Raw genomic sequence first — 17,799 nt, 5'->3', positions numbered from 1 at the left:
CTTCTAGTCCTGAAGACGACCCAGATCTGGTCCCGAGACCACGTTCCCCACCCATTTTCCCAACCCTGTCCTTGGCCTGTTCTTGGCCAGGTCCTGGATCTGAAAGCTCCTAGACGAGGCTCAACACTTGAGGCTACTCGTATTTTACAGTTCAAGGCAAGTTGCCGGAAAAGTTCCCGCCGAATTTGGCGGTTGCAGCCGCCGCTTTTGGAGGTGGGTGCTCCCTCGGAGCCAAGGACGCCGACCCTTGTCTTCCCTCATCCCTCATCCCTCATCGCAGACTTGTCCCCTCTCATGCTGGCTTCAGTGAGACCAGGAACGGTCCCCTTCAGAAACAACGGGACTGTTCATTCACCAAAACAATGGGTGCCTTCACTGCCCCGAATATGGTGCCTCAAGGACGCGTAAGAAGGATCACAATGGATCTTCTCTCACTCCTCCCCAGAAAGAGCGCCTACTCTAGGGGTTAGGAATATAACTGAGATTGACTACCGACTGACCCTGTGGGTGTCAGTCCATACCTATATATCTGTGTAATGACTGTGTTCCGTAGTGTACTGCGGCGGACTGCAACAGTCCGATGGAGTCCATCGCAGTATGATGGTCACGTGCTGTCTCGGTCACGTGTAACCCTCTCAGCCTTGCCAACGAGGCTGCTTGGCTCGCTCAACCTTCCATACCAGGGTCCCAGGTGGCCCGCAAAAACGTCCCCTCGTAACATGCCGTTCCCTCTGCATCAGTGCGTAGGCTGCATTCTTGCAAAGACGATGTCCTCGACAATCCGGTAAATCAGATTCCGTGTAGAAATTGCTCCAAGTCCTAACAGTCATAGAGCAATTCGAACTATCCTCTTATTCGGGCGGTGCAGCTTAGGCTTCACTGGTCAGACCCCAGAGTCATTCTGAAGTATAGTAGCATTGTCGCATGCCGGATAGGATCCGTTGACTTCTCCGGGCCAGTAGTTTTTGCAGTCATAAGCCCATGAATTCCAGTTTGAGCAGAGTCGATTGGCCACCGAGAGTGCTGTGGAGTTTCCTGGTGGCCAAATGTCATTGGCATCGGCCTGTCGCTCTAGGATTTGGAGACTCAGTCCCCCAGAGGCGTGGAACCTGTTCAATGCTCGTGTCAGCAAACAAATTCCCTGACCTCATTGATCACCGAAAACTTACGCAATGTGACAGTGTATTAACCAAGCACCTGGATTGTCGGTTTTGAAGGCGATGACAGCATAGCCCTTCGGAGGTAGGAGTACAACATCACGCCTCACGGGACCAATATAGGGCGCCTTCCAAGGTTGTACATCAAAGGTTGCGTTAGCTTCGTATTCAAGGATCGCAAAATCGTGACCGTGCAGATGGATCTGGAACACCTGAGTCAATATGGTCTGTTTAACAATTTGAGGTGTTGCTTACTGGGTGTCCGCCGCCTTGCAGAACAAGATAGACCTGTGGTGACCAGGTCAGAATCAAAAATGTCTAACAGATCGCTGCGCAACTCAAGCACTGTGGAAGAGAGCGTCAACATACAAAGTCGTCGTCTGTATAGCTCTCAGGCACAACCACCCAACCGACCGGCCAAGCATCTGCGGTGTTGTCGAGATTTAGGAATGTAGGGTTGCCGTAAGTAGTTTGAAAGGGTGTGAAATCAGCATTGGGAGATCGCTGAAAGTTAACAAATGCCGCCGCATATTGCGGTGTGTTCCCTGGAGAATTGAATTCCACGTTGAATAGTTCCCCGCCCTGGCCAAGTGACCCGCTCAAACCGTTCTGAGGAGCGGTGACAGTCCAATTGTATGCGGTCTGCAGGCTCCCAGAAAGGCTGTCGTAACAATCTGTCAATTCTGCAATGTCTGGCCAAGTACTGCTAGTTGGTTCACTAGTGCTGTTGGTGTACCGCAGTATCCCAGTCCGTTCGTAACCGGTAATTGAGCCCTTGATATCGTCAAAACATCCCGAGGTGTTGGTTCGTATCCAGTAATTGCCATTTGGTTCTATCGGATTGGCTGCACCGAGAGTAGCCGGCTGCGCCTCAACGATGATGTGGTATCTTTGACCGATAGCGACCAATATTGACGTGACGTTTTTAGGTAGCACTGGGACAAAATCTGCTTCGACAACCACTAGATAATGGTTGTCAATAGAAAAAGTAATTTCTGTAGCGTAGGATGTGTTGATAATTCGCAACAGATATCGCCTTGCACCTGTTTGGTTGTTTGGACTTGTCGAATTGAAAGTCATCTCGAAACCTTTGGGTATTGTAGAACTATTGAATCCTGGTGGATCCGAAGGAATGTTATGTCCATAAAAGCGCGTGATGTTACCGGTTCCGTCCAAAAGGATTGTTGGATCGGCCTTGGGACTGATTTGGAACTCGGCTTGAAAGGCACTGTCATGAACTTTTGGGTGCATGTTAGCATTACCGAAAAACTTCCGAAATACAAGAATACCAGCAGAGACGAGAAAGAGGATGAAAGCCAGAAAATGGACGTACGCCAGTCCGATGTGATCAAAGGTGATATGGCTGTATCGTAGGACATGGTTGTGGGGCCATGGAGTGTCTGTATCTAGTTAGATTGAGGTACAAATCTCCATGTAATTCGATAATAGAACAGGAGCTGCGAGGATGCAGTTAGACAATAGTTGGAAGTGAGGGAGATTTACTATGGGTCCTTGTAGTCCATCAGCATATTGTACTGAGTAATGACTGTGATACCAGGAGCTGCCGTATTGCATGGCCTTCCAGACGTAGCTGAAACTATCGCCAGGTGCGATGGGACATTGTGTAATCCCATTGACGCCATCCATATGCATAGTTTTCCACTGGCGAATACCATGCCAATGAATGCTGGTTCCGTTGAAAGTCATCTTGTTCACGACGGTGACATTGACAGTATCTCCCCAGCAAGCCTCAAGCAATGGACCAGGAAATGTGCCATTGAACATTTTTGCGTCCGTGAAGTCGAGACCGTCGGCGTTGATTGTGTTATTCTCCGTCACGTACAAGGTATAGTTGCGGGTGATACCGATCGGTGTCAATGCGGGATCTTCATAGTCTGTAGTAACATCCAGTTGTTCCCCATTTACAGTGTTTTTGAGCCAGCATCCAGGAATAGTGGTAGAGCAGTCGATCCAGTTCGGACCCATTGCCGAGTAGTCGCAATGAAATCCTTGGATATTGGAGCCTGGCGGCGAAAAAATTGGTCGCGGTCGATTAGCATTTGGAAGGTCGATTGACACCGGAAATTTGCCCCCAATGGGCTGTTGATAACCTTCATGATTGTTGAAAGGGGAGAGGGTGATCCAATGGCCAATAGTGACGACTGTCGTCCAAAAACGTGCAAAGATACCCATTCTGCTGCAGCTCAACTATATCTGAATAGCAATGTGGACAGGAAAGGCTGGATGGAAGAAGTTTGCTCGGTCGATGAACTTGCGCGCTGGGAGGGAAATATGGTATGTGAGTCTTTCGACAGGACTGCACACTGATCTGCCCCTGCAGCTAGCTGCAGTGTTTGTGACATACCTACCCATGCATGTCTTTCAGCTACACCAGCGACCGATGGCATCAATGCATGCCTGTCAGTTACGCCACAGATTGAGGACATCCGTCCACCCCAACACATCTGGTCGCGGAATCGGCAACAGGGGTAGCCAGAGCGGGAAGCTGCCATCATGGAAACCCGCACACAATAGAAGTCAAGCAGCTACCAGGTAATAACCGCTTGCAACAAAGTCGTAATGGTGGTCAGCGAGAACAAGCCAGAAAGCTGAAGATCGTGAAGCATTATCGGCAGCAGTGTACTCAGTACTCAGGGTTCGGAGCTGCTCACTCTTGAGATCCACTCAATTCTGAGACTGGATTCAACCATTCGGTCTGGAGAGTTGCCTACATATGCTTGAAAAAGGTAGCTGACGAAACCAACCCCCTGCAGCTCATCAAAGCTGAACACGTTCAGGCAGCCACCTCCATCCGACCCCGCCGCAAACTCGCGAACTTGCACCAAACACCGGCTCAGGCCTGCCGCAGCAGAGTAAGCTAGAAAGGGCGACCCAAAATGGTAAGCGGAAAGCGGGGGGCCTGATCACCCCGCCATCTGAAGCACGACAAGGTGCGTCAAGGCGAACAGAGGGGAGAAGGAAAACACAAGGTAGAAGGGAAGGCGAGAGTTGCGATGGGAGACGTACGAAGTATCCGTAGTTCTTACAGCTGTCAAAAGCGGCGGCGCGCCCAGAACGCGGCCATACCCGAAGCGGCACGACCGCCTACCGTAACTTTACCTTACCGTTGTTACCATACGGCGTACGGAGTACAGTGTCAGTGCGATGATCGTCCCGCAGAGCCTGGGCAAGGCTCCTAATATAAGGCTACCTAGCTGACACGGCGCTACCCGCAACCAGCCTGTTGTTTTTGCCCTACATCTGTACTCCGTACAGGCTACGACACTTCTGTGCAGTCAGCTGCTCTCCAGGATGTGCGCAGGTTGTCCCCTGGTAATTATACTGACTTCCTGGAAGGGTACTCCCTACACTGACGCCATCCAGCCATGGCGAACAATATACGCACGTTAGACTGTGCCGAAATTTGATGACTCGCTTGTCTCACCTTAGGAACACGAAAACCCGCAAGGTATCTACTGATCGTGTTCCTATTCCTGGCTGCTGTAGCCTGCTTTCTAACTGCCCAGCAACATGATTAATATCGTCTTCTGACTCAACTTGGTGGGAAGTCTTCGGGGCACCCTCAAGGTGACAGTAACCTGACGGCAACATGTACCAAAAATACCTGAGACACAATGCTCTATTTGTCTACGGAGGTCATTTTCCAGTGCACTCGGCCCTCTTGGCATTGACACCCTCGAGCGGTATCGTGCCTGACGGATATCGTGATGGATGTCCTGGCGAAGTGCGTTTGCATATCAATGGAATCTTACGACACTCTAAACGAGTCATCGAGTTTCTTTTTCCGCTTCTTGCCCTGCTAGCTTATCCCAAAATTCGTGGCTCTTGATTCTCTATTTGTCTTCTCGAATATCCTGGTCTTACCATACGGCATCAGAATCGAAAGGATTACCCTCTGGCTCACGTCATCTGACAGCTTTTGTAGGATGTGACAGATGTCTCTTCCACTGTCCGGGATAAGCTGGATTCTTGGGTTGGGCTGCTCGCACATCGTTCGGCTCGAGGACAGGAGTAAGGAATTCAGGTTCGATGCACCCTGTATCCTTCATACAAGAAGTATAAAACACCGGGGGCGTGAAGCAGACGCCGTTGTCTTGCAGGCGACCCCCTTAGCGTGCTCATGCGTTTGTCAAGCCGCCATATGAGGAGTGGCAGCATGCAACATCGGCGTCTGTGGGGAGATGAACAAAGGAGGTGTTCATCATCTAGCATTCCCGCCCTGGCCATCCTGGAGGGAGATGGCACTTCCCCTGCTTACCCCGAAGCTGAAGGTGCTCAATGGATCGGCGGCATCGAAGACCAAATGTTCTCAGCCGAGCAGAAGTCCTGGCAAAGCACGTCAGCACCAGCTTGAACGCGCAACATAGCTAATAAAATGCAGCAAGTGACATCAGATATTGTTGAGAAGATATTTCGGCTGGTTCTTTTAGGCATTGCAATCAAGGAGTCCAGGGTTGAAACACAATAGTTCTACCACTGGACAAGAATGCTTCTCTGGCCCCAGCTGCCTCATCACATAAGAGGAGTTTTACGAGTCTAGGGCCACCAACCTGATTCTCACATGCATTGTTTGCATGTTGCATGAAGCATTCGTAACATTCATCCAGGCTACTGAGATTGGCGTTAGCAATTACAACCCCCACCAAATCAAGGATTCGAACGTACTTTCGTTATCCCTCGTCTCCGTCTCATCTCTTCCACCCTCCGCTTATCTTCCTCAAATTTTTTCAACATGTCATTTTGCTCTTCCTTCCTCTTGTTCCGCATTTGGAACCTGTAAAAATCCTCCAGGCTCTTGCTCTTTCCTTTGTGTTTCTCGGCAATCTCTCTGGCTTCCTCCACGCGAGTACTGCCTCTAGAGCCTCTCGTGACCATGACAAACCCGTCGTCATCGGGTAATTGGCGTTTCCGTGCGGTCTCACGGCTCCGGGCCTCCTCCATTTGTGCGTATGCAGTCATGAACCCGTTGACGGATCGGAGAACCTCCTTCCTTGAAGGGAATTGCAAGTGCTTGTGGTGTTCATATCTTGTCAGACCCAGTCGGGGTAGTTTGGACTCTGCACCCTGCCTCCAAGCAACTGACGCCCCCGATTTTGCCGCTCGTCTGGCGGCTTTCAGCGCGAGTTCCATACTCGGCTTATCGACAAATACCACGATAGCTGTTGAGCCACTCTGATGGATTTGATTGTCGAAAACATCTGGGAGAGAATACGTGTCCAATCCGGCCTCAAGTTCTTCGGCTGTCATCCGTTTGCGTTTGCGGCTCGATCTCGAAGCGGAAGAAGGTCTATCCTGTACATTATCTGTAAAATGCACCTTTTCAACACGGCCTCCCTCAAGTTGTGTTGTCAGAAGATGCTTCAGAGATGCGATCGTCGTGGAAATTGGTATGTTTACCAGGAATAGAGACCTGGGCGCATCCTCGTTCGGGGCTTGGGGATCATGAGGCTTTAGGTAGAGGTAGTGAGTGGCTTCTTGGTGGAATGCCCCTGTAGCCTGAAGCCTTAGTGGTAAGGCCACAAATCCTCCCAGCTCTCGAGGCGGCTTTCCCATTGTCACCAGTGTTGGACTGGGTAGGGATGATGTAGTTCCAGATCTGCAATCTTGCGATCTTCTGTAACTTTTTGTCGCAGGCCGGGGATAACGACCAGGCTTGGCATGCTCGGTGTCGATACGGCCCGTGGCCACCTGGAAGGGTGTGGCCGGAATATGGTTTATCCGCTCCGAAACCTCGCTGCGTACTCCGTAATCAGTACTCCTCCGTACCGGCTCTCTATTATTCACCCTGCTCTGTCGAACGCTTCGTTACTCTGTGGTAGGAGAAGTATATAAATGGCATAGAGAGCCACGGCAGAAAGTACCAGGCGCCCGATGTACTCCGTTCAATGTATTTCTATCCATAAACAGTTCGGATATATGTACACAGCTTCTTTCCACCGAATTGTTGGTCCATGATCTTCAATGACTCTGGTATGGGGGCAATGGGCAATCTGTTTCGCGGACGAGATTTCGGACGAAACTCAACACCTGGTCACTGCAGGATCTCGAAAACCATGACTAGGTACGCAGGATCGTTTCTATTGTGGATTGTGGACTGGGTGCGGATACCGTGTACGGAGTACGGTCCGTCAAGAGTTTTCTTTTTGCCTCCTAAACGGAACCTTGCCATTACGATAGGTTAATTGAGTCGATATCTGGTAAAGAGGGCATTCTGTTATCTGTGGCAAGGCTAGGAAATTCTCCCTTTCGAGATTGATTCGCGACCACTGGCATACGTCATGTACGAAGTAACGAGTGAGGCCCCTTGATACAACCATGTACTCTCAAGGGCGCAGAGCTTCTAGAGCCGGTTCGAAGGTGAGGGCATTGATTGAGGCGTGCCTCACTGGTCAAACAATATTGGATCCCATGTCGGATACAGCCGCAACTCGAAGAGAATACGAGTACGGGTATAGTGCACATGAAAGCCTGGTTCGGGTCAAAAAGTCACCGGTCGTCCTAAACTCTTCGTGGAATTATGGAGTGGTATCCTCGTAATTACGGAGTAAGTTTCCTCCGAGACTTTTCCCTTTATTCCCGGCAGTCGTTATATAGTCTATATACAACATGATCACGTAGACAGGAGGCTTGTCATTGTTACCTTGACCTTTCATTCCACCTGCGCCACCACTGCTCATCTGTGCATTGCTTGTTCAGGTCGGTCAATCAATAATCAGTCAACAAATCCATTCACCCTATCTCCAGCCATCCCTCCTCGATCACCATGTCCGAAACCCACGTAGCGGCAGTTCTTGAGGCTGTTGGACAACCCCTCAGCTTGAAGACCCTTCCAATTCCCCAAGCGGTCACAGGCTCGGCGACCGTCAGGGTTCTGGCAACAGCGCTCTCACCCAACAGTAAAGACGTATTCTCCGGCTGCTTTGGGCCGCTAGGTGTTCGTACACCCGTCACTCCTTCTGCCGCCTGCATTGGCCGCATCCACAGCGTCGGTCCGGATGCCACCTCCTTGAAGCCTGGTCAGCTCGTCTTCACAGACTTCTGGACGCCATCCAGAGATGACCCAGACAACAGTATTCTGGCGGGCTACATGGGCGGGGCCGATCAACTCGAAGCAGTCTGGAATCAGGGCACTTTCGCCCAGTATGCCTCGGTGCCACTGGAGCGTGTCTGGTCTCTGAACGAATCTCTGCTTTGCGACTCTCAGAAATATACACCGGCAGAGCTTGTGTACCTGGGAAACCTCTGTATCGCCTTCGCTGGACTCCTCGACATTAATGTCCGCCCCGGAGACAGTGTGATCGCCGCTCCCGCGACGGGCACGTTCGGCGGCGCTGCGGTTCATGCGGCGATAGCGCTCGGTGCGAGGGTGATCGCCTGTGGACGTAATGAGCAGATGTTGGCCCGAATGGCCGATGCGTTCGGTCCGTCCGGCCGTCTGACCACAGTGACGCTGAGCGGCAACGTCGAAATTGATACCACTGCAATCAAATCGGCCGCCGGAGGAAAAGGCGCGGATAAATATATCGACTTCAGCCCGCCACGAGCTCAAGGTACGACTCATCTCGTCTCATGTATCTCGGCTCTGCGCTCCAACGCCAAAGCCTCTCTGATGGGCACTATATTCGGCAACGTGGAAATACCCTACTACCCTCTCATCAAAAACAACATCAGCATCCAGGGCCGTCTTATGTTCGAGAGACATCATGTAGATCAAGTCTTGAAGCTGTTGGAGTCCGGCCATCTAAGTCTTGGTAACAGGCCGAATAGTGGGATGAGGATCCAGACTTTCAAGCTACCAGATATCGACAAGGCTATTGACGAGGCGGCCAAGGTTCGCGGATGGGGGGAGTATATAGTCATAGAGCCATGATCGAGCGTGGATCTCTCCGAGTCTCACATGCGGCAGGCCTCCAAGCATTAAGCAACGGACGAGAGAGGAATCAGGCTCCAAAGTGTAGTGTGCAGAGTCCACAAACAGAGCTCAGAAAAGAATGATGAATGGATTCAAGGCGAGGGATACAGCAGCTTTCGGTAGCGGTGGTAAGCTGAGCACCTCTGAGTAGCCCAACTTATAGCGTCCTGGTGCTTGGCATACTAAATCCGGCGCAGTCATGTCATAGCTCTCAAGTTCAACTCGGACCCGAGTGACGGATGCACGCTTTCCACGACTAACCTTCATTCCTCGTAACATTTCAGCATGCGGACCAGTGCCCTACGTGTGGCATCGTCGCGGTCACACGCCCTACGGCTTCACTCATCTGTGGGACGCTTGGCGGAGCCTGCGTTTCGCCAGCTAACCACCACCGCATGGCGGCCTGCTACAGCTTTACCCATCACAGCTGCCGGACCACCTCCCAGTGCTCCCGTGCCGACTTCATCACAATATGGCGACCGAGTGGGGGAACGACGCAGAAAAGCGGAAATGCTTCGGCAAGGCAAGGAACTCCGGGCCAGTGAACCGGGAAAATCAAGCCCACTGAAGCGGCGATTTTGGAAGGAAGTCCACGTTAAAGAAGTACCCGAGGGATATCAAGTATTCCTGGATTCGAGACCTGTACGGACACCGGCGAAGTCCATTCTCACCATCCCACCATCCAAACCGCATCTTGCACATGCAATAGCCATTGAGTGGGACATGTTGGAGTCAGTGCAACAAGCCCTCAAAAACCACAATATCCCTATGACTTCAATCGTGGCGCGGGCACAGGACATAATCGAGGCCGAGGCACGGGGCGTAACGAAGAATCGAGACGAGATCATTTCTGTGATGCTGCGGTATCTAGATACTGATACATTATTGTGCTGGGCTCCCGAGCAGGCTGCGCACGATGCTGGCCAGCTTGAAATGCACTCCAGCCGCACGGAGTCGTTACGAGACATCCAGATCAGAACAGCAAAGCCGATTATAAGCTTTCTCACCACGTCCATCTGGCCGGGCGTGGAGCTAAAGCCTGCGCTGGAGAACGGGAGTATTATGCCAACTAAACAATCCGAAATGACACGAAGCGTTATCAAAGGCTGGATTTCTGGTCTTCCAGCTTACGAGCTCGCGGCTCTTGAACGAGCAGTGCTCGCTGGAAAGAGTCTGCTGGTTGGCACAAGACTATTGATTGAGTGGAGCGAGGAATTCCGGGATCTGCAACGCAGCAGTGATAAGCGGTTTGGTATTGAAGAGGCGGCCGAGGCAGCCACCCTCGAGGTCCGATGGCAAACTGGTATGTGGGGAGAAGTTGAGGACACTCACGACGTGGAGAATGAAGATATCAGAAGACAGCTAGGAAGTGCAATCTTGCTCATAAGTGGGAAGCGGTAGATGTCTTCCTGGCTGCATGCACGTATCTCACATCGACCGGGACATGCCTTCCCAGGCACCAATGGAGAAGTTTGGCGCATGCATCGCTCACCACAGACGAGTCGATAGGCAAATTGTCCAACGTCCACTGGCCTATCTATTTTCATGATGATCCGTTTGTAGCTTGTCCCTTGAGAAACTGACAGTTGCTTCCAGGACCATTAGTCGTAGGCACAAGACAGTCCAATCTCGCTCTTCAAATCCTCTTCTACCAGAGGGAGTGCAATCTCCAGCCATGGAGAGGGTCTAGCTACAAGCCGCGAAGATTCAGATCTCCGGATCCCTAGATCCCAAGATCCCAAGATCCCCGTCGCAGCCGCCACGAGTCCAGTGATGGATAGGCCCGATTTGGGAGCATCTAGGAGGGTGGTCGAACATTAGCCACAGATGACGTCGGAGGGCTTAGGAGGCCCTAAGGCTGCAGAAGGACTTGTAGCGTCCAGCTGGGCAGACCTGTGCTGGCTGTGCTAGCTGTGCTGGCACTGGTGAAAGATGACATGGGGGTATTCGGAGTCCCTGCATGCAACGAGAGCGGAGGGACTGAGCACCGTTGCGACCGGCAAAGTAAGGTGAGGAGGGCTCTGATGCTGTATCCTTTCGATTCGATTCTTTGATCTACAAAAGGAACCTCATGCTTCACTCGAAGCTGAAACAGTGCACAACTACAAGGCAGCCTGTCCGCTGCTGCTACTCATTCCAGTCAGATTTGCTATCATTTCTTCGAACAACTCGACGAGACAAGAGTGATCTATCGCCCAGCTTCGATTGCGAGGAGCGGAAACCGACGACATGATGAGGATCCCGCTGTTCAAGCGCTTCGTTATAGCTTGTCTCAACATCCTCTTCCCACCCTTGGCGGTCTTACTCATCTGCGGGCCAAACGAAGACCTCCTCTTCAACTGCCTCATGTTCCTCCTAGCGGTCATTCCTTCCCACGTGCACGGCTTCTATATCTCTCTGACCTACTTCAATCGCAAGCGCAAAGTACGCAACGGCATGTACCCAGGGAAGCCAAAGCACCTGATCTGGAGCGACAAGGTGAACAATGGGGGCGCGAGCAGGAGGGAAACCGAGAGATTGAAGCAACAAACAGAAAACGGCAAGCTGGGCAGGATGGTTAGCCGCCGGACTGCTAGTACGACGATCAAGAACGGTCGTGAACCAACCCGTGTGGAAGACTGGGATGACGGGTACAGGGAAGATGCCATTTCGCCGTCGACAAGCAGAATGCGGTCGGGGAGGGTCGGTCGAAGCAACACGAGGGAAAGGTACTACGAGAATCAGGACCATTATAGGTAAAGACTGATGTCTGTGGTGCCTAGTGAGGTTCCTCCATCGGGTCAGCATTAGACTGGGTCAATGACAAGAAACCACATATCTTAGGAATATCTGATGAGAAGTCTTGTGTGAGGGTGGCCTGGACCTGAGGCTTTGAATAATATTTGTTAGCTCAGGAATTGACTTGCCAACACTTGTATTCTTCCCTCCTACCACTCCCGACATGCAGGTAACTCATCAACGTTTAATCTCCATCTAACCAGACCAGGGAGGCTCGTCTCTTGGCTCAATCTTCGTATGCAGTGGCAGGGCGCCACTAACCGATGTAGGATGAAGTGGTGGCACAGCCCCCCATCCAAGACAACTGTCTGCCTTGTTACTATGGCTTGATATGTGACAGCCCTGCGTGAGCCCTCCCTTCGCCGCGACCCTGACGTTCTTTCTCTTCTTCACCTCGGATTCCTCTGCCCGTCAGCGGTCTGCCCGGAAAGGTGAGCAAAGATGGCAGAAGTTGGTCTTGTGGCTTCAGTGTTTGGGATCGCCTCTCTCGGCGCATCAGTCTCTAAAGCGCTATTCGACCTAGGCTATACGATGCGCTATGCTCATGAACAGATCGATGAAATCGCAGGCGAAGTTACGACCTTCACAAGCATCATCAGGCAACTAGGAGCGGTGTTGAAGGCGCAGAAGGGCTTCTTCACCGACGAGGCTGAGAAGATGGTCGTATCATCCATGAGCGACTGCAAGAGACTATTCAGGTCCATCCGACGACAAATCAAGCGGAAGGAGAAGAGCCTGGTGGCATTCCGCTGGCTGTTCAGGAAGACAAAGGCCGAAGAGCTGAAGAGAAGAATGGACGCCCTGAGAGGTCTGCTGGGATTGATGCTGCAGGTGATGCAAATCGGCAGGAAGGTCGAGTCCGAGTGAGTGCCGGTCACATCATCCTGGGAGACAGCATCCTAATTTCAGAAATAGCAATATCCTCCCCGACGCTCTTTCCGAGCTCAGAGAGCAAGTGAAAATGCTCAAGAACGAAGTTCTGGCCTATCATCGCAGTTTACCCAAGCTACAGGAGGCCGAGAGAAGTCTTCAGGTCTTGACACGACCACCCAAAACAGAGAGAGACCATCAGCAGCATGATTCGTCTCCGCCTAGTGTTCAGCATCCGTATTGGTATCCAGGATATATTTCGCCGGACTCGGTTCCTACAGAAGTTGTTATCTTCGATGGCCCGCATCCACAGCAAGAAGGGTACGCGCAGCCTCTTTTATCGGCTGATGAACATCATCCTAGCGAGTCGGACATATCAGAATCCGTGTCGGCGTCAGCAACAATGGAAGGAGAAAACGAAAAGCCCTCTGGCGCCACCCATACCGCAAGTTCCGGCGACGAGGCTGGGAAAAATGCCGCACCAAACGGACGAAGATCAAAGAACGAACATGCGTCTCGCGCACCAGCAAGATTGACCTACCGTGTATCTCAGAGGCTGATTACTTCCATGCCCTACAACCCCATGACGGCCATCAGTCTATCAGCCGCACCGGCGAGACCGACTGCTAGCAACACGCAGCTCCACAAGGGGCAAGAATCTAGGCCAAGTTCGCCGGACGATGAGGCAACAGACGCGCTCAAGCTATTGTTCGGCCAGTGGACGAAGGTAGATCCGCGGTTGATTGGCGATGTGCTGGATAGGGACAGGCCTGGGAAACGACCAACAACGATAACAGTGTGAGTCGAAGTCTTGTAGCGTCACAAACCATCTGATTAAAGATTTAGTGACTCTCTATCCCAAGACTCGGATGATGAAAGCGAGAGTTCGGTCGAAAGCGAATCCCCCCGGGCTTCTTCAAGATCCAGGAGCCGGCATCGCCCATACCCATGGCCGCGACATCATGACCATCCTCGTCAGATATCAGAAGACCAGCCCGCGGCGGTCGGATGGGGGACCGACGGCCCCCTATATCTAGGACCAACTCGGAATCGAGACGCCTGGCTACCGCCCCTGTCCGAAGAGCCACCCCTCGCAAAAGTCCTCGCAACCTGTAACGCACGCTTCGTCTGGATGCACCGCAACTCCCAAGTCTTGACATATTTCGCGGATACCCAGATCTGTATGCGATATCGTCTGAAGCCGCCGAATGAAGTATATGCGTTACCGGAACGAACCGAAACGGTCCTTCCTAAGCAGTGGGTACTGAAGGAAGTGATTGAGCTGTTCGGGTTCGTGTGCAAGGAGGATGACGAAGTACACTGGGCAATTGACAAGGCGTTGACCTTTGTGAGTCTTTTGGTGAATTTGTACTCGTCAAAGGCGGATCTGGGAAGGTGGTAAGCTGACAGTGTTGTTTTCGCCGGCATAGGTCGAAGTCAGACAGCTCGTTGAGGTATCTTCCCACCTGATCGAAAAGAACATCCGCAAGAGAGCCTGTGAGAATATGGAGAACACCAGCGCAGGTCCGCCGAGGTATGAGAGCTCAAGAAAACCTTCACTGTTCACCTCTGTGCCGCATGATCCGGCCCCGAGGCAGGGCGCAGGACCTTTAGTCGCCGTATCCCATCCCGTCGACATGCAGTTGATGAGGGTTGGCCGCCACTCTCCACCGCACCCGGCGGATCCGCAGTTTCAATCGGAGGAAGAAGGCCCCGGAGACAGAGACAGAGACAAAGATCAGTATGGAGAGGAGACCTTGAGTGTTTTCAGCAGCCAAATCGGCTACAGCGACAGTCTGACGCTGTCGCTGTCGCAGTCGAACCACACCAACCAAGGCGGTGATAGCAGCAGCAGCGTATCTCGGCTGGCTGGTGAAAGGGATATCGAGACGGGGATCGAGAGCCGAAGGCACCGTGACCATGACCATGATCGTGAACGAGCACGAGGCTCGCTAGTGGGCCGGGGCAAACGACGCGAGCAACGAAAGACCAGGCGTCCGGACGTCGACGTGCAAAGTTCCAGTCAAACCCAGGCGACGGATCCGCGTGTTGGTCGACGGCGCCATCGGGACCGCAAGTACTCATAGGACACTGAGGCTTCTCAGGACTAAGGACGGCCTGGTCTTCCTTGAGGAGGCGGGCTCGGCTGGACCTCTCTGCTCACACGGGGCGTCTGGCTCTTGATACACATCGCGACGTATCTGATATCTGAGGAAAGGGGCGGATAGCCTGTTGCGATGTTGTATACCTCTAGGTATAGATCGTCGTGCTCAGTTTTGATCCACATGTACGGAGTACGGACTGTACATACAGGCTCGGCCCGCTGTCCCTACAGCCCCTCGATGGATCACAATATGTCTTTTGTATCAGACCCTGCAGTGCCTACTCTCTCTCTCTCTCGCGCGGCATGGGTGTGGCAATGCTCGGCATGATCAGCTTGAAGGTGGAAAGAATTCCCCCTTATAAGCATGGCTAAGGTATGTGGTATAAGGCAAAAGTTGAAGGAGTCCATTACGAAAGTCCATGCATACCATGGACAGAAATAGTTAATTCATATTCGCTTCACTTCAATCTAGACCCCGAATCGTGGTGCTAGTAGCAAGGTCTTCAATGACCTAAAGTTCTCCGTTCTCCAGACCCAGGGGGAATATTGCTCTTGCGGTTCGTCAAACACATCGATCATAACAAGGCATTACAGAATATTCGGGACACAAAATATTCTAGTTCCAGCCGTTTACTTCTTTACCTCTGTCGTGATACCAATACAGGCAGCCCGGCCGTAACCAACATCAACTAATGTCTGTGCTCGGAGCTTCTTTCTCCTTTGAAGGCCGCACTGTGCTGTGTATTGTTGTACCTGTGACATCCTCAGGTTTTCCTGGTAAAGGATATGGGCTGAAGTCTCGACTGCTGGTGCTGAAATTCGACTGAACGGATGGGTGTTTCTCATGTTTCTCAGCTGGGTCGCCACTGCCGTGACTCGGTTTGATGCCATTATGCAAGGGGAAATCGTGGTTGGTAGGCACAGGTGTATTCGACGAACTCGGGTCGGCGGAGGCCGGGCTGGTCAGGTCCATACTTCCATCGTCCAGAGTCACCGAGTTGAGCCCATGAAGGCCACCTTCAATATCCCTCACCAGCCGCACAAACTCCTCGGGAACAAGTCCACTTTCCCCGGTCCTAGGATCTTCGGCTACTAACCAACCTTGGCCGTGTCGATAGGAGACCAGGATTATTTGTCCTTCTTTCAAAGGCAGTTCATTCTGATGCTCGCTTTCAAAGTCGAACAATGCGACAGCCTTGCCATGCATTTCCTCATCTGGACTAGCAATGGTAAAGGAATAATCCTTGGAGAATCGCGCGTCATCGTCAGCCTCGGAGTAATCGTCGCCAGAAAACGGTTCCTCTGCGTTGTATGGTGACTGCGTACCCTGCACCGGGCCTGTAGAGTGCGTGTCCCCGTTTTGCGGTCGCGGTGGGAATAACAGCACATTATTCTCGTAGGTATCCACCGCCTCGCCAGGTCCATCACCGTCGTCTTGATGACCGCTGGCTTCGACTAAAGTGCCCCGGTTGGCACCTGCGGCACCGGGAGACCTTCCTCGTTCGTTAGATTTATGTTTTTTATGCCGGCTCGTAGTTACAACGGGCGACTGAATGTCTTCGTCCTCGCTGTAGGGTGGCCCGCCATCCTGGAATGTCATCGCTGGAAGTCGATCACGGCCCCATGAGCTCGTACTCGCTTCGGATATCCACGGAGGTGTCGCAGACCAGTTGACTCTCGAGTCTTCCCAGGAGGAAATCGCGGGATCCGACAACCTTCTTGACTCGCTGGCGGGCGTCGACAGCCCTGACTGATGCGGAGGAGGTCCGTAATGTAAAGGATGGGTGGATAAATACGCAAAATCGCGCACGAGGGTGTATGAGAGGTTTGAGTGAAAGGCGGGAAAGACGTGCGAGGTAGGTCGGGATGGAGGCTGGTATGAAGCCTTTGAATGGGTAGAAAAGGTAGACATGCGCCTCTCAACATATGAGGTAGGCCTCTGAGAGCTTGGGCGCCGCGGTGTGGGTGTCGCTGTAATTAAAGGAGGTAGAGAGGGAGGGTGGGTTGCTGCCGCCGCCAACGGCGGCGACATTGTAGGTGGCGATGCTGTGATAGTCGCCATCTCCCACCGTACACGGGTGAAGTGTGCCAACCACCAAAACAGCACAGTATCGATTGCGGAGGAGAAGAGGAGGCGTCTGGACTCTTTTGAATGCGGATGCGCGGCTGCAGCCACGAGACAACCGTGGGCGGCTAGGGAGAGGCAGTGACAGCGGCTGCTGAAAAGGCCGTCGCAAGAAGCGAAATCTGGAGGTGAAGTGATGAGCACGGGGTCCCTGCGAAGAGGAAAGAGAGAAGACAAACTCGTTCGGGTCTTAAATCCAGGGACCTGAGATGGAATGAGTGTTGCGGGCTTACTGTCCAAAGTCGAAATTGAGAATGCGACGATCTAAATATAGGATAGGACGAACCCGAGTTGGAGAGGGCGCGAGTCTGGGGGGAGGAGCATTCACAGAAGGATTAGAAATTCACTGTCATGCGTCGACGCATGATAAATGAAGGAGGATTCGGCAAAAGACAATTGATATGTCCCAGGGACGGGGAGGGTTTGTTTACCAGTCATTGATAGTGAGCGGCGGCGAGGTCGAGATGGCAAGTGAGTTGAGGCCTAAGCCTCAGGCCAGCTTTTTGCGGTGAGACTGCGGACTGCGGTCAAGAGGGAGCGAAGCGCAGGCTCGGTTTGGCCGTTGTTGCTGGGTTGGCACGCCATGATTATTGGGCGCAGGCCCAAGGAGCCTGGGCGCAGGCGGGACGTAGAGGACACGCCTACCTGGATCAGGTTAAGCAGCAGAAATAGGCGGCCCTAAGTCACAATTTTGGCGGCAGGTACCTGGAACTTCAGCGCCTAGCAGTGGCTCTAGACTCTGACCGTCCTGTCGCGCTTGCCTGCAGGGCGGCTTGATTCGCAGCACCGCCAACCCCACCACAGCCGCCAGTGTTTCACCCCGGAGCCCAGG

The 17,799-nt window shown here is 52.5% G+C and overlaps 7 protein-coding genes across 7 annotated transcripts; 4 read left to right on the top strand and 3 right to left on the bottom strand.

Moving 5' to 3' along the window:
- Positions 1-883: 883 nt before the first annotated feature.
- On the bottom strand, positions 884-3,350 carry A1O3_10517 (uncharacterized protein; the record flags this gene model as incomplete). The annotated part of the gene is made up of 5 exons (XM_007740607.1): positions 884-1,109; positions 1,170-1,407; positions 1,523-2,395; positions 2,491-2,557; positions 2,661-3,350. The coding sequence occupies 5 exons, from the start codon at positions 3,348-3,350 to the stop codon at positions 884-886; spliced, it is 2,094 nt and encodes a 697-aa protein (XP_007738797.1).
- A 2,475-nt stretch (positions 3,351-5,825) lies between these two features.
- Positions 5,826-6,731, bottom strand: A1O3_10516 (uncharacterized protein; the record flags this gene model as incomplete). Its single annotated transcript, XM_007740606.1, has 1 exon — positions 5,826-6,731. One exon carries the CDS (start codon positions 6,729-6,731, stop codon positions 5,826-5,828), a length of 906 nt encoding a protein of 301 aa, XP_007738796.1.
- Positions 6,732-7,941: 1,210 nt separating this feature from the next.
- On the top strand, positions 7,942-9,048 carry A1O3_10515 (uncharacterized protein; the record flags this gene model as incomplete). The annotated part of the gene is made up of 1 exon (XM_007740605.1): positions 7,942-9,048. The coding sequence occupies one exon, from the start codon at positions 7,942-7,944 to the stop codon at positions 9,046-9,048; it is 1,107 nt and encodes a 368-aa protein (XP_007738795.1).
- Positions 9,049-9,375: 327 nt separating this feature from the next.
- On the top strand, positions 9,376-10,491 carry A1O3_10514 (ATP synthase mitochondrial F1 complex assembly factor 2; the record flags this gene model as incomplete). The annotated part of the gene is made up of 1 exon (XM_007740604.1): positions 9,376-10,491. One exon carries the CDS (start codon positions 9,376-9,378, stop codon positions 10,489-10,491), a length of 1,116 nt encoding a protein of 371 aa, XP_007738794.1.
- An 831-nt stretch (positions 10,492-11,322) lies between these two features.
- Positions 11,323-11,829, top strand: A1O3_10513 (uncharacterized protein; the record flags this gene model as incomplete). The annotated part of the gene is made up of 1 exon (XM_007740603.1): positions 11,323-11,829. The coding sequence occupies one exon, from the start codon at positions 11,323-11,325 to the stop codon at positions 11,827-11,829; it is 507 nt and encodes a 168-aa protein (XP_007738793.1).
- Positions 11,830-12,309: 480 nt separating this feature from the next.
- Positions 12,310-14,825, top strand: A1O3_10512 (uncharacterized protein; the record flags this gene model as incomplete). The annotated part of the gene is made up of 4 exons (XM_007740602.1): positions 12,310-12,731; positions 12,784-13,536; positions 13,585-14,086; positions 14,169-14,825. The coding sequence occupies 4 exons, from the start codon at positions 12,310-12,312 to the stop codon at positions 14,823-14,825; spliced, it is 2,334 nt and encodes a 777-aa protein (XP_007738792.1).
- A 702-nt stretch (positions 14,826-15,527) lies between these two features.
- On the bottom strand, positions 15,528-16,874 carry A1O3_10511 (uncharacterized protein; the record flags this gene model as incomplete). The annotated part of the gene is made up of 1 exon (XM_007740601.1): positions 15,528-16,874. The coding sequence occupies one exon, from the start codon at positions 16,872-16,874 to the stop codon at positions 15,528-15,530; it is 1,347 nt and encodes a 448-aa protein (XP_007738791.1).
- Between the last annotated feature and the right edge of the window lie 925 nt (positions 16,875-17,799).

The sequence above is a fragment of the Capronia epimyces genome, assembly GCF_000585565.1.
Source record: "Capronia epimyces CBS 606.96 chromosome Unknown aczIQ-supercont1.12, whole genome shotgun sequence".
Classification (NCBI taxonomy): Eukaryota; Fungi; Ascomycota; class Eurotiomycetes; order Chaetothyriales; family Herpotrichiellaceae; genus Capronia; species Capronia epimyces.
This window is presented reverse-complemented; position numbering and strand designations above follow the sequence as displayed.